The sequence below is a fragment of the Bos indicus x Bos taurus genome, chromosome X (genome assembly GCF_003369695.1).
Source record: "Bos indicus x Bos taurus breed Angus x Brahman F1 hybrid chromosome X, Bos_hybrid_MaternalHap_v2.0, whole genome shotgun sequence".
In the NCBI taxonomy this organism is placed as follows: domain Eukaryota; kingdom Metazoa; phylum Chordata; class Mammalia; order Artiodactyla; family Bovidae; genus Bos; species Bos indicus x Bos taurus.
In genome coordinates, this window is record NC_040105.1 from 87,266,308 (window position 1) to 87,290,205 (window position 23,898).

The following is a 23,898-nucleotide window of genomic DNA, read 5'->3' on the forward strand; positions in this document are numbered from 1 at the left end:
TCCTCTCCCATTGTAGGAAACATACAAAGTAAAATCAATCCCTCTATAAAACATTTCATTACATCTCTAGTTCCATTCTGCTGCAGTCAAATAACACACTTTGGATACAAATAATCAGCATTCTTAAACTTTTACAGTAGTTGTCTAAAATTATTTTCATGCTTTTTTTTTTAAAATACATTGATAAGTCCAAAGGGTTCTCTCCTAGAGAATAATGTCTTGCTAACACGAAGTATTGCTTATTTGAGTGCTGCATAACATTTAACAAGTACAGATGCTCTCTTATAGTTTGTTGATATGAGAATAAATTGAGTTCTGTCTTCAAAATAGCACATAAGCTTAGATATGTGAATTTGTTTAAAAGAAGGTTAGAAGTGATCATGGTGAGATGTGTGTTTCAATATCTCCCTTCTCAACTGCACTACAGACCTCCTTATGTCAAATTTACACATCTTTCAAAACAGAAGAGAATGTAGTTTAAAAGTAATGGTTTTTCATCAGTAGACTGGGGGAAATTTGCAACAAATATGACAAAGTTTTAATATCTTTATTATGTAAACAAATCACACATTATAAGAAAAAAACACTAAGAATCCAACAACTAAGGAAGGCAAAGGACACAAAAAGACACTTTACAGAAGGTAATCTATTGTCCACAAATACATGTAAAAGTTTTAAATTCTCACTAGTATAAAACATTGCAAGTTAAAAAAAAAACATGGAATACCATTTCACCCATCTTATCAGTAATTTTATTTAAAAAAGCAATATACAACTCTGGCAATCAGTGTGGTAATCAGGTAAACTGATATATTTTTGAAAAACAACACATGAGATTCATATATTCATATATTTCAACTCAGTAATTCCACTCCTCGGTTTCTACCCAAGAGAATAATTCTCAACATTAAAAAAAATTTTTATAGGTTCCAAGATGTTCCCTGCATCATTATTTCTAATATTGGAAAAAATGAAAACAATCTAAATACCTCAAACAGAGGGATGATTAAGTACATTAATATACAACTGCCTAGAATATTTTACTGCATTTTAAATGATGTTTAGGCTAATCTATAATCATATGGGCAAATGTTATCATGTAATGTTAAGTGAAAAAAAGATAAAATATTATATACATTGTAAGCATACCACTCTACGATAAAATTCTATAAAGACATGAGGATTTTTAAATCTACTATTCTCAGTATTTCCCAAATATTCAACATGCAGTTTAATGTTTTTCAATACATTTTAAAATGTCATTTGTTTTTTACTCAAAGCACTTTCAAATGCACTGCTTTGTTTTCAAAATACGTCTATCTAAAGCAAAACCGGTGCTTGTAAAGGCTTATGAAATATTATAACACCTATCATAAAAATCTCAAATGATTTTATTAATTATCATTTTGGTTATAAGAGTAGGGAATCTTCTACATAATGTGACCAAGCAGCTGAAACGTGGGTAGCAGCTCCAGTCAGAGTTCTGTCAGCATCCACTCTCCTCCTACTTCCAGCCTCTTTCAGAAATCACGGCTGCTCCTAGCACCTGTGAATATACTGTGTTTATAAACCGGTGGCAGCGGAGGGAATGATAATGTTTTTTTTTTTTTGAGATAGCCAAAACCAAATCTTTTTTCCTCAAAATCGGAGCATCAAAAAGGAGCCATTCATCCAAATGTGTTTATTCTGTTTCTAACAGAGAACAAATTCTTAAGAGGGCAGGGTTGGGGGTTATTTTTTATGGTGTATACCTTGCCTGGTTTACTGTTAGATTTTATAAATAATACGATTTGCAGCATCTACCCAAGGACAAAGGTGAACTGACATTCCATTCCCACATCCCACCCTCCCTCTCCAAAATCCCTCTTTGCAACTGCGGTCACTCCTTTGACATTTTAATGTAACATCAACCCATTGCCACCCTCAGGAAGCTGAAATCCTAGTAAAAGAGAGAGCAGGATAGAGAGATACTGAGAAACACTTCAGGAGGTTGCACTTACACTCCACATTCCAGCAGTTTGTCCAGAAACAGAGGAGGCAGTAGTTCTTATTTTTGTGGTGTCAAGCTGTACACTGAGATTCAGCAAAAAGCTTCCTTTCTTAACGTGAGGAATGTGAAATATATTCTAGGATATGTGTTAAGTATGATCCTTTGTTCTAGGTATGAGCTTTTCTTTTTCTAAAGTTTTTCGCTCTTGATCAAGCAAAGGGAAACAATATTATTTTGAAATTCTCTTAAAGGCGCCTTTCAAAGCCTCTCCCACGGGAAAAGATCACCACAGCTCAACACTGCTGTTTTTGAGTAAGAATCGAGTCCGATTTTTTTTTTTTCAACATGGCTGTATACTTTGCAGGCCCCCAAATTTGTGCTTTCATAGTCAGCATTAATCAAACAGCCAGAACCACCCTCTTTAGCCAACCTACGTTTCGTGGACTAAAAACGCACCCTGATGAAAGAGGAGGCTCATTTTGAAAACCTCGCTGTTATTTGTGTGGCCCACACTCGCGGGCTTTTATCAGGGCTGGAGCAGGCTCGCGAGTGCCTGCAGCGCGGTGGGCGGCAGGTCTGAGGGCCCTGGTCGTTAACACGTTTCCAGGGGTTGCCCACACTTTCTCCCGAGACTCTCGGCTCTCCGGGCGCGGTGGGAACTAGTGAACCAGACTGTGACAGAAAGAGAGAATTTATGTGAGGGACGGGAAGAAGAGAGGGCACCCGACACGGTCCCCGGGTCAGCGTGGCTCGGGGATTTGCACGAATTTATCAGTACCATTAACAGCTATTTGCAGAGGGTTGTTTACCGCCGAACGCGCGACAACCAGACAGCGGAGCCCACTCTGCGCCCCAAGCCACGCCTCCTTGCCCCTCAGCACCCCTCCTGCCCCCCAAACTAATTAATTCGAGGCGGTCTGCCTGCTAGGCCCTCCCATTGGCTCCCACCCCATCCAATGAGAATCTTGCAACAGTTTCACCTGGCTTCTGCTTCCCAAATAAACAAACAAGCCGTCCCGGGACCCTGCCAGCTCTCCTCCCCGGCGCCGCCCGAGATCGTTGTGCTCCGCCCCCTCCCGCCACCTCTCGCCCCCTCCAGCCAATCGAGCCCGCCCGTGGTGCCCCCGCCCCGCCGCCTTCTCCAGCCGCTCTCTCCTCCGCCCCTCTCGAACTTCTCCTGATACTCCCCCCACCCCCAGTCCGTGCCTCCTTGGGGTCCTCGTTAGGACCAGCGTGGCCAAGGGCCCCGCCTCCTCCCGTAGGTCCTCCCGAGACCCACAGGCCGGGGGATTCTCCCAGAGGGTCTAGGAGGGGTTGGAGGCAGCCCCACCTCTCCGGCCGGCCACCCCCTCCCTCGCACACCTCCGCTGGCGGCGGCTCGCGCCCCTCTGCTGCGCTTGTAGCAGGAGCCGCAGCGGCCGCCGCGTGAGGCAGCGGTCACGTGTTGTTTTGCCCGCCGCCGCGCGCTTGGAGTGGAGTGGGCGGGGGCGCGGGCCTAGGGGGAGGGGGGGGCGGGCGGAGGGGGTAGACGGCCTCTTCCCCCAACTCTCCCGTCCCCGAGCCCCCCCCCCCCCCCCCCCCGCCTTTCGCTCACCTTAAAACCCTCGTGCATCACCATGGCTAGTTGCTCCTTCGCTCGCGACCAAGCGACAAGGAGACTGCGAGCTGCAGTAGCGGCAACAGCGGCGGGTCTAGCTGCGGCGGCGACCACCCCATTTCTTTCCTCGGGAACCCCCACCGCACTCATTGGGACCGGGTCGTCTTGTCCGGGAGCCATGTGGCTCTCCACGGCCACTGGCTCCCGGTCAGACTCGGAGTCCGACGAGGAGGACCTTCCCGTCGGGGACGAAGTCTGCAAACGCGGCTACCTGCGGAAGCAGAAGCATGGGCACTGGCGCTACTTCGTGCTCAAACTCGAGACAGCCGACGCCCCAGCTCGGCTGGAATACTACGAAAATGCCAGGAAGTTCCGGCACAGTGTCCGCGCCGCGGCGGCTGCAGCGGCGGCGGCCGCCTCTGGCGCCACGGTCCCCGCGCTCATTGCACCGCGGCGCGTGATCACCCTGTACCAGTGCTTCTCGGTGAGCCAGCGGGCCGACGCAAGGTACCCACACCTCATCGCTCTTTTCACCCAAAACGAGTATTTCGCAATGGTGGCAGAGAATGAGTCGGAGCAAGAGAGCTGGTACTTGCTGCTCAGCCGCCTCATCCTCGAGAGCAAGCGCCGCCGCTGCGGCAGGCTCGGCGCGCAGCCGGAGGGAGAGCCGGCCGCGCTAGCAGCTGCAGCGGCGGCAGAGCCACCCTTCTACAAAGATGTGTGGCAAGTAATAGTCAAACCCAGGGGGCTGGGGCACCGAAAAGAGCTGAGCGGCGTGTTCCGGCTCTGTCTTACCGACGAGGAGGTTCTGTTCGTGAGGTTAAATACCGAAGTGGCCAGCGTGGTTGTCCAGCTCCTGAGCATCCGTCGCTGTGGGCACTCGGAGCAGTATTTCTTCTTGGAAGTCGGCAGGTCCACCGTCATCGGTCCGGGGGAGCTCTGGATGCAAGTGGATGACTGTGTCGTGGCCCAAAACATGCACGAGCTGTTTTTGGAGAAGATGAGAGCCTTGTGTGCAGACGAATACAGAGCCCGCTGCCGCAGCTACAGCATCAGCATCGGCGGCCACCTGTTAACCCTGCTGTCCACTAGGAGGCACCTGGACATGCTGCCGCTCGAGCCCGGCGGCTGGTTCCGAAGGTCCCGCTTTGAGCAGTTTTGCCACCTTCGGGCCATCGGTGACGGGGAAGACGAAATGCTCCTCGCCGGGCGCTACATAACACCCAGTGAGCCAGTGCCCCGCTCCAGACGAGGAAGACTACACCTGCCCAGAGGGCGCAGATCCAGGAGAGCGACTTCAGTGCCAGCCAGCTTTTTCCGCCGCGCCGCACCCAGCCCTGTGCGCATCCGGTACCCTGCAGAAGCCCTCCACGACCGAGATCCCGTGTCTTCTGAAGCCTCTAGTTCTGGCTCTGGCAATTCAGGGGAAGAAGGCGGTCCTCAGCGCAAAGAGGATCAGGAAGAAAACGAAGGTGACTATATGCCCATGAACAGCTGGGGCTCGGGAAATGGCCGGGGCTCAGGAAGTGGACAGGGTTCAAGTGGGCAAGGCTCCAGTAGCCAAAGCTCCGGGGGAAGTCAGTGCTCAGGCAGGGGGCATGGCTCCGGAGGTGGTCAGGGCTCAAGTAGCAGCCATGGCTCAAGTGGCAGCGGTTCCGGGGACCAGAGTGCAGGAGGAAACCAGTGCTCTGGGGATGGCCAGGGCACCGCTGGGCATGGCTCAGGCAGTGGCCAGGGAGCTGGAGGTGGGCATGGCTCAGGCCGTGACCAGGGAGCCGGAGATGGCCATGGCTCAGGCGGTGGCAAGAACTCTGGAGGGGGCAAAGGCTCAGGGAGTGGGAAGGGGCCTGAAGGCAATGGTGATCGTGGGAAATCTCTGAAGAAAAGATCCTACTTTGGCAAATTAACTCAAAGCAAGCAACAGCAAATGCCACCACCTCCGCCCCCTCCACCCCCACCAGGTGCAGCAACTGGTGGCAAAGGGAAGTCTGGGGGAAGGTTCCGACTTTATTTTTGTGCAGACAGAGGGGCCACAAAAGAACGCAAAGAAGCCAAAGAAGGGAAAGACACAGAGCCCCCAGAAGGTGCAGCTCGGGGTCCCCACAGAGCCAGAGCTTTTGATGAAGACGAGGATGATCCATATGTGCCAATGAGGCCAGGCGTGGCTGCTCCTCTCGCAAGCTCCAGTGACTACATGCCCATGGCTCCTCAAAATGTCTCTGTGTCCAAAAAGCGCCACTCTCGATCACCTTTTGAAGATTCTAGAGGGTACATGATGATGTTTCCCAGAGTGAGCCCACCACCTGTGCCAAGTCCTCCAAAAGAACCTGATCCTGCTAAAGAGGATGACTCAAAGGACAATGACAGTGACAGTGACTATATGTTCATGGCCCCTGGAGCTGGTGCCATTCCTAAAAACCCCAGAAATCCTCAGGGAGGCTCTTCCTCCAAAAGTTGGAGCTCCTACTTCTCTCTGCCAAATCCTTTTCGGAGCTCCCCATTGGGACAGAGTGACCACAGTGAGTATGTACCAATGTTACCTGGAAAATTCCTAGGAAAGGGCCTAGAGAAGGAAGTCTCATCTAACAGAGGCCCCAAAGATACAGCTTCAAAGCCTTCAGTCAAAGGGTCTTTCTCAAAGCCTAGAGATGGGGGATCACCTTCCAAGCGTTCAGGTGACGGGCCCCCCAAGAACAAGGCTAAGAGACCTAATCGACTTCCTTTTATGACAAAAGGAAACAAAGTCAAGCCAAAACCACAAAAGCCCACACAGGAGCAGAGAGAAGCCGACAGCCCCAGGGGCTACGTCAACATTGACTTCCCTAAGAGAGGTTATAATATGCCAGATCCATGTCTTCAAAGACTTCCAGGTGTGTGGGGCATAATTGCCGACCCCAGACAGTTTGCCTTTTCCAATTATGTGAATGTTGAGTTCGGAGTGCCATTTCCAAATCCAGCAGACAACCTCTCAGATTTCTTCAGAGCTATCCCAGGTGCCAATCCCTTCTTTCTGGACGGTGCTACCGGGAGCAGTGCTAATAGGGAAGAAGGTGACTACATCGAAGTGATTTTCAACCCAGCGATGACACCAGCCGTGCCTTTTGCTGACAGTGCCATTCGCTACGATGCCGAAACTGGTCGCATCTACGTGGTCGACCCATTTTCTGAGTGCTGTATGAACATTTCTCTCTCCCCCAGCCGCTGCTCCGAACGACCACCTGTAGCGAGGCTGCTACTGCTAGAAGAGCTCGAGCGAAGGCGCCCACAAAGCCGTTCGCAAAGTTTCTTTGCAGCCGCCAGAGCCGCCATCTCTGCTTTCCCTACAGACAGCCTCGAGAGAGACCTATCCGCCTCCTTCGCCGCGGCCGCGGCCGCCGTGCCAACCTTAGCCCTGGGCCGGGCTTTAGCCGCCGCCTCCGCTTTGGTCGCGGCTCCCGGCATCGGCGCAGCAGCCGCCGGCCTCGAGGCCGCCGCTGGATTTGACTCCGCCTCCGTCCGCTGGTTCCTACCTGTTGCCGATGCTGCTGGTGCCGCGGTCAGGGGGGCCCAAGACATTGCGGGTGGCTCGAACCCCAGACCCCCAAACCCATCAGCAGACCTGGCCGGAGGTGAGAACCGAGCCGGTGGGGCTGCTGCTGCAGTCGCCGCTGCGCCTCGATCACCTGGCCGCGGCCGGGTGCCCAGACCCCCAGAGCGAGAAGATTCTGACGACGACGACACGTACGTGAGAATGGACTTTGCAAGACGTGACAACGGGAAGTTCGACTCTCCCCAAAGAGGTTGGTGATTCTTTAATTCATTTCCCTGAAGTTAGTGGTGATTCCTTAATAAATCGATGTACTCCCCCTGTTACAGTGTTAGGAGTATGTTTCATTCACTGGTGCTTATTTAGAATGGAAAGTAGAATTCCGTTTTAATCATTCATTCATGTGAATCATTATTATATTAAAACTTAAATTTTAATATAGTAAGTTTCTTTACCTGGAAAGCTCTGATCATCGATTAAACATTGGTTCGACTTTTTAGAAGTAGTTTAAACGTAAGGATGTGTAACGTGATGCTTTCAGATAGCCTTTGATTTACGCAAACAGGACGTCGTTGTCCGTTGAATCCCATCAACTCATTTTCAAATCAACATGTAAAAGCTGCTTTTCTACAAATGACCACATTTAATTGCAGGTCATTTAATAAGAGCACTGGATATTAAGCAGTAATAATCAACCGTTAACCTTTGAGGGTTGATGAGCTTCTCAGAAAATTACTTTTTAAAGAAGCAGTCATGGTTATGTTGGTTTGCTGAGATTTACCAAGAAGGTTGAATCTCAGTTGTTAGTGTGAATGTCTGGCGGGAACCAAAGGTAAATAATCCAGAACAACAGGTAATTGAAAGAAGATGGTGTTTAACTCTGGAATGTGTTTTGGTGTTGATTTGTTTTGTTTTTACACAGGATAAATTGCCGGAAACCTTGAGAGTTCCTTTTCTATGTCACTAATAGTGACAGGCAAGTCATCTGCTGTGCCACATTTTCTTCATGTAATTCCCCCCCGCCCCGCCCCCACCAAAGAGGGTATGGTGACAACACAATAATGGGTATGACTATTTGTTTGAAAGGCTTAAAAACCATTTAAGATATCTAATTGGTGCATTTTCTGGGCAATTCAGTAAAGCAGGATAGTAAGGCTGGGGGCAGACCTGACCCCAGGGGCAGCTTACCCTGGAAGAGTGAAAGTTTTTTTTAAAGGGTTACTTTTCCAAAGGAAGAAATAAGAAAGAATAGGATCTGTCAGACTTGGAAATAAGACTTCAAGTAAATCTGTTGTATACATCTTGCAGTGTTGTTATCAGTGTCCCTGGAGATATTCTTGAGAAACTATTTTGGGAGATGATGTCTCCATAGTCTCCACTGCCTCCCCTCTTTACTGATATGTGCTTCTTTTCCAGGAAAGAGAAGGGATGGACCCCAGCAGTTTTCATTCCAGTAGTCAGTTTAGTGAAGATTCTTGCTTTGCTTGCTTTGTGGAATGCTTTTGTGATTGGATCTCTGCCCACTGTGCTTGATCAGGCAGAACAAGTCGGGGAATGATCACAACAGTCACCTAACAAGCTCCCTATTTAGTGCAGGTGTAGCCCTCCTCCCCTCTTTCCCCCTGCTTTAGAAAACTTGCCTTACAAAAACTCATGTTTGTAACATGGACACATTAAGGAGTGATCATTAAAACGACAAAAGGATGCTTTGGCATGCCAAAGGATTCAATTCAGGTCTCCTTTAAATTGTGAGGGCCCCTGCCCCCCCCCCACACATGTGGGCACACACACACAATCATCAGCACTAACAGAACCATGCATTTAAAATATACAATTCTATTTCCAAGCATTTAATTCATACCAAGCTTTTCAAGAACAGATCTATTTTATTCTGTAAAGTACACCTGGAAATTGGTCTTAAGCCATTGTTTGAGCCTAACTGATATTGATGTGGGTGTTCCATAGCAATCTATGTCCCTGTGGTGCTTTGGAAAGGACAAGTTTTCATAGAGGTTTGTCTGTATTTTCCACTACTCTTTGTTTCAGCAAAGATGAAAATTAGTGAAAATTTCTTGTTCCTTAAATAAATCCTGTCTTCCCAAATATTATCTAGATCATGAAATAATTAACATTTATTTTAGTATAGGTTACTGATTTATGAATAACTTCAAATAACTTTGTAGCTATTCTGGAGGCTAATGTTCTGTAAACGTGTTGTTCCTTGAGGAAATTCCTAACTTTATGGAGCAAGGAGGCTGTATCTCAAAGGGATGTAAGTGATTAGGTTAAAACAAGAGAGCGAATGTGAAAGGACTTTGTGCCTTTAAAGCACTTTGCAAATATAAGATATTTTAATTTTGTCGTTGGATTAACAAACATTGACATTTCAACAATTTCAACAGGTGATTTAGTTTCTTGCAAAAATGATTGGTCCTGAGATTGATTAAGGCACATTATTTGCTGAGATATATAAAAGGAAGGATATATAGAAAGAAACTGAAGGAAATTACTTTTACTACCACCTTAATGCAAATTGATATGGTGGAATGTTGTCTGTGAAGGGTTAAGAACAAGCTGGCTGATTATGATCATTTTGTGACTATAAAGCTGTAGAATAGTTTTCACCCATTTCTGATCGTGCTTCACCTTCCTAACAAAATTAAAAAAAAAAAATCACTTTAGAAAATAACAAAAATGCTTTGACAAAGGAACAAAAGCACAGTCTTCATTAGGAGTTAGGTATCTCTCGGGGTAATTTTAATTTTTGCAAATGCTTAAAACAGTGCCTGACACGTAGTAAGTGTTACACATGAATTATTATGCAACTAATGCAACTACTGTCATTGTTGTTACTGTTGTTGTTGTTATTACATTTAGAAAAAACACGAAGCTAAAGTTCTGTGTCCCCAAATCCCACTTTTAAGTTTTCACTTAAAATGGTTTACATGCTTGTTCAGAATTGGCATCTTTGTAGTTGGGATCTGTTTGTAACTTAAGTGAAATGAAGGGAGCCCATAAGGCAGTGAGACAGCTTTGTTCATATAACACAAAATTAACATGTAATCTCATTTACCCACAAGTCATATTGCATGTAAGTAAGTACTTCAAAGCCATTTGTTTAAGACACTTGGAACCACCCAGAAATATAAACTGGACTTGACTTTTTAATAAATGAAATAATTTAAGAAGTGTGAAGTCCTCAGATTTTAAACACATGGTTATAAGTATTAACATTTATAAGGAGAATGCAGTTTTTTTATATGGTTATTCTGGCTCTTGATTTATGAATCATTTTTACTTCTTTTACTGTTGTATCTGATGGAGAATTCATAGTTTGAAGTTAGTTAAGGTTAAAAAATTTCACTGATTTTCCATTCCAAAGATGAGAAGGTAAGAGCAGCTCTCAGAGGGGTGAGAGAATTGGGCAAATTAGTAATGTTATAATAGTACTTGGTATTAAAAAGCAAAAAAAAAAAAGCTGTATTAATTACCTTTTGAAATTTTAGTCCTTGTTATTAACACGTAGGAGGTATAAGCTTCTTTTCAGTGTACCACTGCCAAATCCTCTTGATATAAATTATAGATGCTGAGAGCAAATTTTTTGTTTATTGGACTTATTTATTATACATTACTAGAGTTAAATCTCTGCATAGCAGAGATTTCTCAGTCACCATTGTTGGGTCACTTACTTTAGACAACATTCATCCGCACCAAAAAAAAAAAAAAGGACAGTTATTTGGAGTAGAGGTATTTGATCTATAACAATTAAAGAGGATTTCATTCTATTAAAGTTAACTAAAGCTATTGGCAATCATTATTTATGTGGATTCATTCTATTTTTGAGTAATGCATCCCAGGTGATTTTGGAATATTGGTTACTCACTAGCAAAGTATCCTCTTTAAACAAGGACTAGCACACATGCATCAATACTCAAATAAGATCTCTTGCTTTCTTTTCCTCCCCCTAATTACCAAACATGAACTAAGAGGCTTCAGAGTCATTGACAGGAAACTATTTGTGAAACAAACTCTTTGAGTGACCCCCAAGTTTTCATGTTGAAATAGGTGAGGATAACCAGTGTAGAGAGAAATCGGGCATCTTGTGTGTGATTTAAAAGGGATCATTGTTAACTTGTTGATGGAGGAAATGCTTTACAGTTGCCTACTGCCTTATAATTTGCAAAGCATATTTACATTCATTATTTTACTGGGGGATAGTAGGTACTGGAACTGAAGCCGGTGTTAAGAACTTTCCCATTGTCGAAGAGGTAAGTGGCAGAGCAGAAAATCAAACCCATACATATGATTTATTTTTTTTAATTTTTTAATTATTATTTTTTGTTTTTACTTTACAGTATTGTATTGGTTTTGCCATACATCAACATGCATCCGCCACGGGTGTACACGTGTTCCCCATCCTGAACCCCCCTCCCACCTCCCTCCCCATACCATCCCTCTGGGTCATCCCAGTGCACCAGCCCCAAGCTTCCTGTACATATGATTTCAAGTCCAGTGCTCCACCCAGCATACCACACTGCCCTTTCATCAGATGTTCAATCTGCTATTTTCCTATTGATGAAGATTATGATATAGGCAAGGTTGGGGAAATTTCCAAGTCTTCTTGAATTTGATAGTATCCAATTTGCTTGTAAGTAATTCATTCAGAGTGTTATAATTGTGAGCCATCCACCAGAGATTGGATCATTTTCATTACATTGAACTGTTTATAGCTTTGGAATAAAAGAATAGAACTTGTATTGGAATTGAAAGTTTTAAATCTGATTGCAGGAGGAGTTTGCTCATCTTTACCTCCCAAACACAAATATTCTGTGTATCTATTTGGATTTCACAGAAACACTGAAAGGAATAAACTTTCTTAATTTAACAGAATAAACTTCTGTTAATGGTCCTTTCCTTAAGTAAAGTCACCTGTGTGTGGTTTTTCCAAATAATCCATTGACATTTGCCAGTTATTGCCCAAATTTTTTCAATTCCTTTTTGTCCATATGTATAAAATCTGATATTCTAGTCGGCACCATCATGGTGCAAACAAAACACAGAATAAGATGAGACAGGTGGGGAAAAAAGCATTGTAGTAAGAGATGCTCTTCATTTGTTTAAAACTCAAATTTGCTCTTGGCAGTCAGGGAAGAAGATTTTAGAAGCCTCGAAAATCAAATCCTTTCCTAGGGACATAAAAATCTTTGTTTAAAAATAAATTCATTTTGCTTAGCACCGTTTTTAAAAATGCTTTACGACTATGTAAAAATAGCTCAGACATTTTATTGGCAGTATTGGAAAATAACTTGTAAAATGCTTAATTAAAGCCTGCAGTATGTTTTTTCTAAGAGGTGCTGCCAGGCTCGAAGATGGTGAAGATCATTTGCTGGAAAACACTGCGTGGTCCTGAGTGAGAAATGAGAGATGAAAAAGGCTACATTTTATAATAATGAAATGAATACAGCACACTCAGTTTTTATCACAACTATCAGATTGCTAATTTTAAGGCTACTGATAAAAATTGCCAAGACAATAGGTTCACCATATGACATTAAATGCCTTCCCTAGCAATTCTGCATTGGTTATTGGTTGTTCAGCAACAGGTCTTAGATCTTCATCTTCTTTTTCAGATGTTAGGCTGCACACTTGAGAAATAGGGATTTTTAAAGTTTTTTTTTTTTTAATTTAGACCTATATCCTAGTTCAGATTTGCATTCTTTTAGAGGGTACCTTACTATTTCTGACTAATTCCTTTTAGAATTAATGAAAATGTGTACTGAAATATTTAGTGAAATGAGAAAGTTATTGCACTTTTCCTCTAGCTTCCTGACACCCTCTTTCTTATGGGTGGTTTTCTATGAGTCTTACCCTCGATAATTTCAGGAAAACATGCCTTTCCTAGCCTCTCTCTGGCAGTAAAGGTGAGGCCACTCTCCTTTCCACGAGGAGTTCCACAAGGAAAGGGAGGCCCTCAGAGGGGAAGACTGCTTTCCTGAGAAGTTGCTGCTCCTAGTTCACAGCCTGCCTGTGCTCAGCTCACAGGAACAGCATTGCTTGCCTGCCCTGGTCTCGCTTGTTGGCACACAGGCAGCTGGGCTGGTGTTTAAAGCAGTTTTCATGGTTGGATTGACCACACTATGTTTGGTGCTAGCCAGATCTTCTGGGTTTACTGAATATCCAATTCCCCATAAATTGTAGTCACTTTAGTTTTCACAATTTATATCATTTGCCTCTCTATGATTACTAATTTGTTACTTGTAGACTTGAAACTTAGAGAATATCAATGAAGACTGTCTCTAAATTCACCTTGAAAATGATTCACACCTGCACCCATGGTGCCTTTGAAAGTCTGACCAATAAATATGGTTTTAAACTCCTGCTGCTGCTTTTTCCTTTTTTTTTTTTTTTTTCTTTTTTTGGCCACACCATGTGGCTTGTGAGATCTTAATTCCTTGACCAGCGATCGAACTCGTGCCCACGGCAATGAAAGCATGAAATTTTAACTACTGAACTACCAAGGAATTCCCACTCCTGCTTTTTCATAAGTTATGCCTCTGTCCTCACCCTCAGACCTCCCCAACCCCACCCACTACTGCCACCCATGAAGGACTTAATTGTGGCTGTGACTCTGACCATAGTTTCTACTGCAACCCTGGCCCTGTTATTACAGCTGCTTGAATTTAGGAGACCCTATTCTTACTGCTATGGCTTGAAGAGATCTTTTCCTGGAGTCTCGTATTGAAACTTCGAACCTGTCTCCCCACAGAAATGATGTTACACACGACCGTCGGGTGCAGTCAAAATCGTTCCCCTCTCAGTTTGGGATCTGCTTGAGTGGACGAACCTATGAACCTGTCCACTATTTATTTATGACATTGTTTTCACAGGATAATTTATTTTGAGTTTCAACTAAACAGTGAGCCCTGGAATATGGCTCTTGTAAATCAGAGACTGCCTGTATTAGAATTCCAGTAACTTGCATTCCTCGAGTCTTCAGTAACTAGGCAGCAGCGTGAAGTGGCCTGAGTGTGTGTTGGGAGGTAGTGGAGAAGCTGACCTGCGATGAAAATCCTGTATCTGATCCCCAAATAGTTGGTATCCGGATGATCAAGACCTGAATGAGCATGCATAAGTGGTCCAGGGCCTGCTTTCAAATGGCAGGTGTGAAGCTATTGAACTGACCTTTGAGGAGATGGAGGTTTACAAGCATCATTCATTTTCCTTAACAGATTCTTTTGAGTATTCCATCACAAAACCATTGCCAGTTAAGGGAGAAGCATATTTGAGCTTCTAATCTATGAAGGAGACAACAGTCTGTTATGATTGGTGTTGTAAAGACTAGCAGCAGTTATTGCTAGTTTTCACCCTTGAGGGACAGCACTTCAATTAAGCTCTTTAGAGTCATCTTCCTACGTATTTACAGGGCATAGAAAGATGTGATGATCTGTTTCTTATTGGTGGAAAAAAAATCTACGTATAAGCCAGAGGCAATGCTAAGCTAAGTAATATAACTGTATTATTATACACTCATCTTTGGGTTAAATGCTTCCATTTTCGCATTTACTTGGTTCATCTTCAGTGCTTATTGTTGCCCCTGCTTGTTTGTGATCACCAGTTGACCATGGGGATGGATAGCATGTTGTCTAATAAAATTTTCAAAAGAACTTGAATTGTTTCTTTAGTTCTAGGAAGATTGGAAGTAAGATAACTGAGGCCATGGGATTGGGGAGAGTGGAAAAAGAATTAGAGACTAACTGGATGTATTGTTATTTGGGCTTCTCTGGGCAGGGGAACCACTGCTCCTTTGGACTTCAGGCAGTAGTAGAAGCATGTTTGAGATTCATATGAAGAGACCTGGAATGCCCTGGAGGAACTGCCTACATTGTTCACCCTACACATTTGTGGGAGTATTGATGTCATGTGTGTTTAATCAGTATATTAAAGATTAATGGTCAGGTTTATATAATTATAAAAACAGAGAGAAACATTTGCTGCATTTGTTTTTGAGAAGAAAATGATATCTGTCAGATTTGGGGGGCCATGAATAGGAAAATGTTTTGACCCTTCAGAGTCCATTGAGGTTTTCTCCCTTCTGGAGAAGGGGTGAAATTAACTTGTCATTAAAAAGACTTTGCTTAATCAGAAAGTTAGAATACCTGATACAGTAATTATTTATAACCCATCAGTCTCAAGTGGAAGTAATACATCAAAATCAGATCACGTTATTAAAAGCATCACCATTTACCTTCCTGGTGGTGAAATGATATCAAAATGAACAGGAAACAGAACTCAGATATGACTGTCAGCCCTTTGATTCATTTTGCAGACTGTTTCTGATGGAGTGTTAATCCCAAATTGCTTTCCTTTGCCAGCCAGCAAGCTTCTGGGTTATTTCTTATGGTGTTCTTTGAAATGTTCTTGGGGAATGTAAACTCATTTTAATATTGACCTAAGTAAAACAGGATTATACAGGTAAATCTGTGGCTCAAGTTCCCACAATGCATTTCAAAAGCAAATTAAATTATTTTTGGATTATCTTGTTTTTGATAGCATTATTTCTTTCTACTGGCAAGGCTAATCAAGAGTTGACGAATATATTTTGTAAAGTAAACTTGAAATCACACCATTATTTGCTAGTTTTTAGTATGTTATCAAGCATTCACTCAATGCTGGTGTGTAGGTGTCATAGGAAAGCAATTGAAATATGAATCAAATTTTTATTAGAATCCCTGTCACTTTTAAAAAAGTAAAGAAAGAAAGCTCTAATAGGAACAAATGCCCCTAATTTCAGGCTTAGTGTAATGTTGTTGGGGTAGTCAGATGGAGCTTAATTTGTATGTTTCTAGGAAAACACTAGTGAAATACAGGGAGTAGTAAGAAATCTCCTTTAAAGCATAGTCAGTATACTATGTATGAACGTTTTTATATTAAAACAAAGCAAACCAAATTAGGTACAGTACCTTTCTAACCTTAAACTTCTGTTAAAAACCTCTAGCTGACAGTAGCTTCAAAATTCTGTAATGCTAGTAGAGTCTAATTTTGCAGCAGATAACTGAGCATGGACCATCATGGTTAACCTCTACTGATCACACCTTTCATCGCATGTAAACTTGATAAATACATAGAGTCTAAAATTTCCTAAGCCCACTGCTGACAGGAAAACAATATCTTTCCTAATCTACGGTGTTAATTAAAAATTTTTTTCACATGGAGGAACAGCCCTATAGAGTAAATCATGATGAATGGCCATAAGTAGGTGGGAGGGGAGTGGAGAGCTTTGATGCTGTATGGAGATGCAAGTGGTTACATTTTGAAAACCTCTGATGAAAGAGTGAATAGTTAACATGTGTCAGTTCAGTTCAGTTGCTCAGTCAGGTCTGGCTTTGTGACCCCTGTTTTAACACCAGATCTTGTACTAGCAGCCTACTTTGGGGGATGCTTTCCATGGATTCTTTTAGGTCAGCTATAATGAAATGGAATATTTGGTTCTTCAGTGTGACCTGGTCTTAACACTCACATCCCGTAATCAATTTGCTGACCATTTATCCCCATCCCTTCTGCAATCCAGCACCTTCCTCAGTATACCGGACACCCTTCCTCTGCTCCACTCCCAATTATATACCCTCTCAATAAGCAAAAGGCCAAGAGAGTAATACCAGAACTTTTTCTTCTTCTTTTGTTTTAGACAGATGGAGATTTCATTCAAATCTCCTTTGCAGGTATGACCTTGCTCTTTTAGATGAAATCCTGGTGGCTCAGACAGTAGGAGAATCTTCTTGCAGTGCAGGAGACCTGGGTTCAATCCCTGGGTTGCGAAGATCCCCTGGAGAAGGGAATGGCAACCCACTCCAGTGTTCTTGCCTGGAGAATTCCATGGACAGGGGAGCTTGGCGGGCTATAGTCTACGGGGTCGCAGAGTCAGACACGACTGAGAGACTAACACTTTAGTGATTGAATCTGGAGACTAGCACCAAGGCTGTGCTTGAATCATTTGACTCATGCCACATAACTGGTTAAGGCATAATCAAACATGTGAGAGAAGAAAAAGCTTCTCTTTGTCCACCCAGTGCCAGGCTGACTTGCTGGCCTCACTGGGAGAAAGTAGAGCAGTGCATGCACATTGACAAAGCTGCTATCCACTGGAAAATTCAGAGTGAAGCCTGGGGGCAAAAGGAGTAACTGCCCTTAGGTCTTTGTCGGGCTTGTGCTGGTGTTTGTCATAGGCATTCAGCCTAGTTACGTATGTCCTGGCCAAGGAAGTGTCCTCAATATGGTTCTCAAAACTACTAGTTCAATTTTGTTTTAGAACAGGGTGGGGGTAAAAGTGCTTCAAGTTTAATCCTGAAAGTAACATTTATTCTGTCATCTTTTATTTTTTTCCTAGAGTGATTACATTGCCACAAAAAATTTAGAAGAAACGTGATGCTTATGGAATTTCATCTTTGTCTACTCCAGATCTGCCTAAAAGAGAATTCACAGGCTTCTGAATAGAAAGCAACCTGAATTTCTAAAAGCCTACAAGTGGATGCTGGCAGTTGAATAATCTTAACACAGATCATTCTTAGTGCTGCCTTATAGATCCAATGATTTTGAATTAAGAAATTCACTCTACTTTGTTTTTATTTTCTAATTTCCATCTCTAATGTGTCATTTTGAAAGGAAACAAATGTATAAAAGTGAACATCTCACAACTTGCTCCTTCTTAAGAATGTTACTGACCTATGAATAAATGTGGCCAGTACCAATTTTACTAATGTATAATACTTAGATTTAGTTTTGAAGTTGAAAACCCTTGAAATAAGAGGAGATAAAGAAGGTTATCTTCCTGAGAAGGTAGGTATGATCTGGAATCTTTCTGAGTAGTATGTATACAAAACTTTTCTTGATCAAAGACTTAAACCTCAACTAGACTGATATCTGAATGGGACATTTCTAATATTTTAAATGCAGGACCAAAGGGCAGATTATCTCAGTTTTGTTCATGAACAGAACTGCAACTTTCTGTCCACATTCAATGTTAACTAATATCTTGACTGAACTTTGCCAACATTATAAAGACAGAACTGGAGAACAGAGGATCTGTTTCTTCATATACAATACTGTGATGTTCTGCTTGCAAATTGATTGAACATTTCCAAAACCATTATTTTTAAAAAAATTTTAAAACCTACATTTTCCCCCTAAATGAAGCAAAGTTCTTCAGAAAGTCTCTCCACAAAGACCCCCTCTGCCACTCTGGGCCTCCCCCTTTCACCCTCCATTCCCCCCCTCTTTCTGGTTCTTCCCTTGACACACTTTCCCTCCTATGCCCAGGGCTCCTATAAAGAGATCAGTTTCCCATATTCAAGAAATTAGTGTGTACAAATCAATCAGTATTCTGACCAAAACTTAAGCCAAAAGGAACCTCTTATAAGGTTTTGTTTCCCTTTGGATAACAAGACTATATAAGATGAACAGAATTAAAAAAAAAAAAAAAGAATCAGAGCAAGCTCCCCCTTCCTATTTTTGCTTGTCTCTGATGGAAACTGTATTAAGATTTTAGGAACCTGGACCTTTGAGAACATGACACTAACAGGTGGTGATCACAGAGGAAAGGTACAAAGGTCTTGAAGCTTGCTTAGAGCTTTGTTACGTGGTGGCACACAAATCACAACTTGTTGTACCATCACTGGCAAACCTCATCACCGATGGGTGTGAGTGTAATAACTGTGTGAGTGCTAACGTGTGTGCACACATTCGTGTACCTGTGTACATGTGATTGTAGATGTACCTGTTGTGCATAACTCTGTTTTAAAAAAAAATTGCTTCACATTTGGTGTGCAACTTTGAAGTAGTGTAGTATTTACCTGAAGTTTTCTGCCACTCGGTTCTGATGTCTTTGAACGTGTACTTCAATCGTCAAGCAGGCTTCTAGTACATGTGTTGCTACACTAACTTTTCTGGAAAACCGAGTTGACTTCTATTATTCTTCCTTGCCTGTCAACCAAGGGGTTGGGGTGGGGGCTCTTTTCTTGTTTGTTCCCTTGTGAGTGGTGCTGAGGAGAGGATGTGGCTGCAGTACCAATCACTACTCCAGTTACTGGTCACTGCTAGGGCATCAGTCTCACCAGTTCCTTCAGACTCTTCGCTTTTTCCCAACCTAATCAAAGAAATGCAGTGTGGCTTTTGTTCATTATGGTAACGATGCAGTCTTTAGGCAGCCTTTCTCAAGCCTTCTCTCACCATTTTATTTTTCAAGTTACGTCATAATCGTTCAGAATTGTGGAAAGAAAAGATTATTCGGGGGGAAAATGCTTTCTTGCTTTATTTGCATATTAGGTTCAGAGGCTGCCGACAGGGTACAGCACAGACGTAACACTTGCTGAATAAATGAAGGGGAAACCTCATACACAACAGTACACATAGTAACAGGTACAAACAGTCACAGGTACAGCATAACAAATATGCAATCTTATGACACAACTTCTTAGTTCACAGACACAACTAATTTATTCAGTATTGTGCTGGAAGAATCTTTTTAGAGTCAGTGTACCAACATATCACTTACCTTTCAGCTACGAGTTTATGCTGCTGTTAAGAAAAACCAATGATGGAACGATTTTTTGTGACCTCTCCACTTTATTTGGTATCAGACATAGTTAACTTGGTCAGTAAAAACTAAAATGTTCCAGTTCCAACAGTTCATTAATTTGCTCTTTCTGCTTTCACAGATCTGCTTTGAGTTGCTCTGGCTTTGTCTTCCTTTGTAAATACTCTTCTATTCCTTTTTTCTTTGTAAGCATCTCATTTGCAGTTTGGGGAGACAACCTTGCAACTCTGTATAGTGTTTATATATATATCTGACTTGCCTTTCCATAGAGCTACTCGCAATAAATGTGTTCATGAATGTTATTTGTGTGGAGATTCATTTTTTTAATGAATACTGTTATCTCGACCTGTTGTTTAGTTGGTCAGTCATGTGCAACTCTTTTGCAACCCCATAGACCAGAGCCCGCCAGGCTCCTCTCTCCATAGAATTTCCCAGGCAAGAATATGGGAATGGGTTGCCATTTTCTTCTCCAGGGGATCTACCTGACCTAGGGATTGAACCCCCATCTCCTCTGTCTCCTTCATTGCAGGTGGATTCTTTACCACTGCTCCACCTGGGAAGCCCGTTGCTTCCAGTACTTCATTTTAAATATATTTTTTTCTGCCCCATTAAGAATTGACTGCATTTTTCAGAATAAAGCAGTTGGGATAACTGAGGGTTTGGGTTAAAGTTACTATGCCTCAAAACTGGAGGCTTTTTAATAGTTAATACCTCAAGTGTTCATTCTCCAAATGTGGAGGTAATGCCACGTGGCATGTGGGATTTAGTTGCCTGACCAGAGATTGAACTTGTGCCTCCTGCAGTGGAAGCACAGACTACCAGGGAAGTCTCCAGTGTAGAACTTGAATTTTCATGTCAATTCTGATAATGTATGAATCCTAAGTAGAAGAGACAGGTCAATAAGGTTAAGGTAAGCAGTTACAGTTTTTTTTCATCTTCTCTTGTTACTTACTCATGCCCTTTAAATGACTCCCTTTTCATTTACTTATTTTTAACCACTGGGAAGGCAAATATGAGTACATGGAAAATACAGCAGTGAACAGGCAAAAAACGTTTCTGCATCAATGAATGAATTGAATGTCAAGAATATATTAGCACATTTATTGTCAGCCTAATCAGAAGCCAAAGGTTTAACGGAACACTAGACAAATGATTACCTCCTTGCTTGCTCAAGGATCAGTGCGGGAAAGGGGAGGGGATTGGTGGAGTCGGATGGACTACAGGGTAGGAAGCAGTTCCCACATCATGTGCATAATCTACAAGCTGCATGGGTTGTGTTTGTGGACAATAAAGTTCAATGTACAGCTTGACTTGATGTACCTGAGCAGTTGTGTGTAAAAGAATATCACCTTGGGAATGCACAGTTAGACTGCCTTTATCATTAGAAAATGTCCACAACAGAGATTATCTTAAAAATATGTAATGTGTATCTGTGCATGCATGTGTGCTAAGTCGCTTCAGTCATGTCCAACTCGGTGCGACCCTATAGATTGTAGCCCACCAGGCTCCTCTGTCCACAGGATTTTCCAGGCAAGAATACTGGAGTGGGTTGCCATTTCCTTCTCCAGGGGATCTTCCCAACCCAGGGATGGAACCCCTGTCTCTTAAGTCTCCTGCATTGGCAGACAAGTTCTTTACCACTGGGAAGCTGTGGGTATGCATCCATGTGAAGTCGCTTCAGTCAAGTCTGACTCTCTGAGACCCTATGGACTGTAGTCTGCCAGGGTCCTCTGTCCATGGGATTCTCCAAGCAAGAATACTGGAGTGGATTGCCATTTTCTACTCCAGGGGATCTTCCTGACCCAGGGATCAAACCCGTGTCTCTTATCTCTGGCATTGGCAGGTTCTTGACCACTAGTGCCACCTGGGAAGCCCGTATGTGTGTATATGTATGTGTATATCTACACACCTACATAGATATATAGGAACTCTAATCCTCTCTTCAAGGGAAGCAATCTGTATTTATCATGGCATAGCCCAGAGATATTTTTTCATCCCAAACAGCCCCTCAGAAACAGGCACATCTGTGCTTTTTAGTCTATATAATCATTGTATACTCATTTGGTGATTCACATTTTAATGGAGCTTGGATTCCTGGAACAGTAGGCATAGTCAGTGTGGCTGCTTTGACAATCAAAAGAACCTGACAGCTGGAAAGATTTACATTGAAGAGTATGTGAACAGAACTTTAGCGTCTCCACTCCCTTAATCACATATAGCAGCCACATGCTAACTATAGAATGTGAAGGGATACTGTTTCTTTAAAGCATAAAACCTATTCAGAAGACTTGTCAGGTAAAACATGCCTAAGTACGCACTAGTTAAGCACCTCCAGTGACTGCTTAGAAAAATATTACTAGGTGCTAATTGACCCCAAAGGGCATCTTGGAAATGCACCAAAATGCTTTTTTAAATGTTTTGAACTCAAGGCAGAACCTGGAAAATGTGAGTATGGCTATATGGGTCAACCAAATCATGGCCCCTAATTTATAAAATGTGCAAAAGAAATTATGCAAAATTAATGTACAGAATGAGGCTAAACTGTATTCTGTTTTAGAAAAACCAATACATTTTTCCTCTAAGACATGCATTTTAATGGTTGCTGGTTTTCAGGCAGCTACCTTAAGTCCCAGTTTGCTGCTTAAGTGTACTTCAGAGATAAGAAATGCAACTGAGCTGTACAAAATGAGACAAATTTCCCTCCTGTCTCTTGTGAATGATAAATGCTAAAGCAATTAGGAACCACTGTTGCATGCTACATTGGAATTTGTCAGTAACATCAGTGCTGTGCTATATAAATGGGGAAAACTTATTTAGAATAAAGTCCTAAGAATTTAGCAGGAGACAACTGATTTAACTTAAATATTGTGTCCATCGAACTGAAACAGAAACAACCCCCTCCTTGACATTTCTTGTTTTGTTTTTTTCTTTTTTTAATAGAGGTGTAATTGACATGTAACACCATGTTTCAGGTATACAATGTAATTATTCAACATTGGCATACACTATTACCATAAGTATAGTTACCATCTGTTGCCATACAAAGTTACAAATTTTTTTCTTGCCATGAGAACTTTTAAGATTTATTCTCTTAGCAACTTTCAAATCAGAACTACAGTACTGATTATAAGTCATCTGTAATGCTGTACATTACATCCTCATGATTTATTTTATAACTGGAAACTTGCACCTGTTGACCCCCTTCACTTATTTCACCCATCCTCCATCCCCTGTCCCCCAATAACCACCTTTTTGTTTTCTATATCTGTGGATTTTGTTTTCTTTGTTCATTTGTTTTGCTTTTCAGATTCTACATATAAGTGAGACCACATGTCATTTTTTCTGTCTGACTTATTTCACTTGGCATAATACCCTCAAGGTTCATCCATGTTGCTGTAAATGGCAAGATTTTATTCTTTTTGTGACCGAGCAATATTCCATTGTACATATATACCACAACTTCTTTATTCATCCATTGATGGATACTTAGATTGTTTTCAAATCTTGACTATTTGGTAAATAATGTTGCAATGAACATAAGGGTGCATATATCTTTTCAAATTAGTATGAATTTTTTGGGTAAATACTAGAAGTGGAATTGTTGGATTTTATGGTAGTTTTAAGTTTTCTGAGGAACTTCGGTACATTTTTTTTAGTGGCTATACCGATTTATATTTCTACCAACAGTGACCTAACGTTCTCTTTTCTCCACACCCTCACCAGCACTTGTTATTTCTTGGCTTTCTGATGATAGTCATTCTGTCAAGTGTGAGGAAATATATCATTTTTTTTTTGGATCTGCATTGACCTGATGATTAGTAATATTGAGCATCTTTTAATGTACCCATTGACTGTCTTTTTTTGGGGGAAATGTCTATTCATATCCTCTGTGCATTTTTTAAATCAGATTGTTTTGGGTTATTTTTGTTTGTTTGGTTTTGTTTTGTTTTGTTTGCTATTGAGTTGTGCAGTTTTTTATATTTTGGATATTAATCCCTTATTGGATATATGATTTTCAAATATATTCTTCCATTCAGTAGGTTGCCTGTTCATTTTGTTAATGATTTGAGTTTTTAATCTCAGAATATGCATTATAAGGTGTTCTGTTTCACTGGCAGTTACCTGAAATATCATTTCAGTAACAAAATGAGCAAGAAAACACTGAAATGGGAAGCAAATTCTTAAGTGTGTACAGA

The 23,898-nt window shown here is 42.2% G+C and overlaps 1 protein-coding gene and 1 long non-coding RNA gene across 5 annotated transcripts; one reads left to right on the forward strand and one right to left on the reverse strand.

Annotated features, from left to right (window-relative positions):
* Positions 1-528: 528 nt before the first annotated feature.
* LOC113887070 lies at positions 529-3,671 on the reverse strand. Of its 3 annotated transcripts, none has more exons than XR_003509646.1 (2): positions 3,585-3,671; positions 529-2,662 (listed from the first exon to the last, which is right to left on the reverse strand). It is a non-coding gene; the product is annotated as an uncharacterized LOC113887070 (long non-coding RNA). The 3 variants fall into 3 exon arrangements; XR_003509648.1 differs by lacking the exon at positions 3,585-3,671 and adding an exon at positions 3,353-3,475; XR_003509647.1 differs by lacking the exon at positions 3,585-3,671 and adding an exon at positions 2,971-3,057.
* On the forward strand, positions 3,585-20,004 carry IRS4 (insulin receptor substrate 4). Of its 2 annotated transcripts, none has more exons than XM_027533900.1 (2): positions 3,585-7,366; positions 17,498-20,004. In XM_027533900.1, exons 1-2 carry the CDS (start codon positions 3,607-3,609, stop codon positions 17,500-17,502), a joined length of 3,765 nt encoding a protein of 1,254 aa, XP_027389701.1. In that variant the 5' UTR covers positions 3,585-3,606; the 3' UTR covers positions 17,503-20,004. The 2 variants fall into 2 exon arrangements, with proteins under 2 accessions (XP_027389701.1, XP_027389702.1); XM_027533901.1 differs by lacking the exon at positions 17,498-20,004 and adding an exon at positions 8,036-11,460.
* The last annotated feature ends 3,894 nt before the right edge of the window (positions 20,005-23,898 follow it).

Bases quoted from the DNA above. Each gene is read 5' to 3' on its own strand.
- IRS4 (XM_027533900.1), top strand. From the start codon at position 3,607: ATGGCTAGTTGCTCCTTCGCTCGCGACCAAGCGACAAGGAGACTGCGA.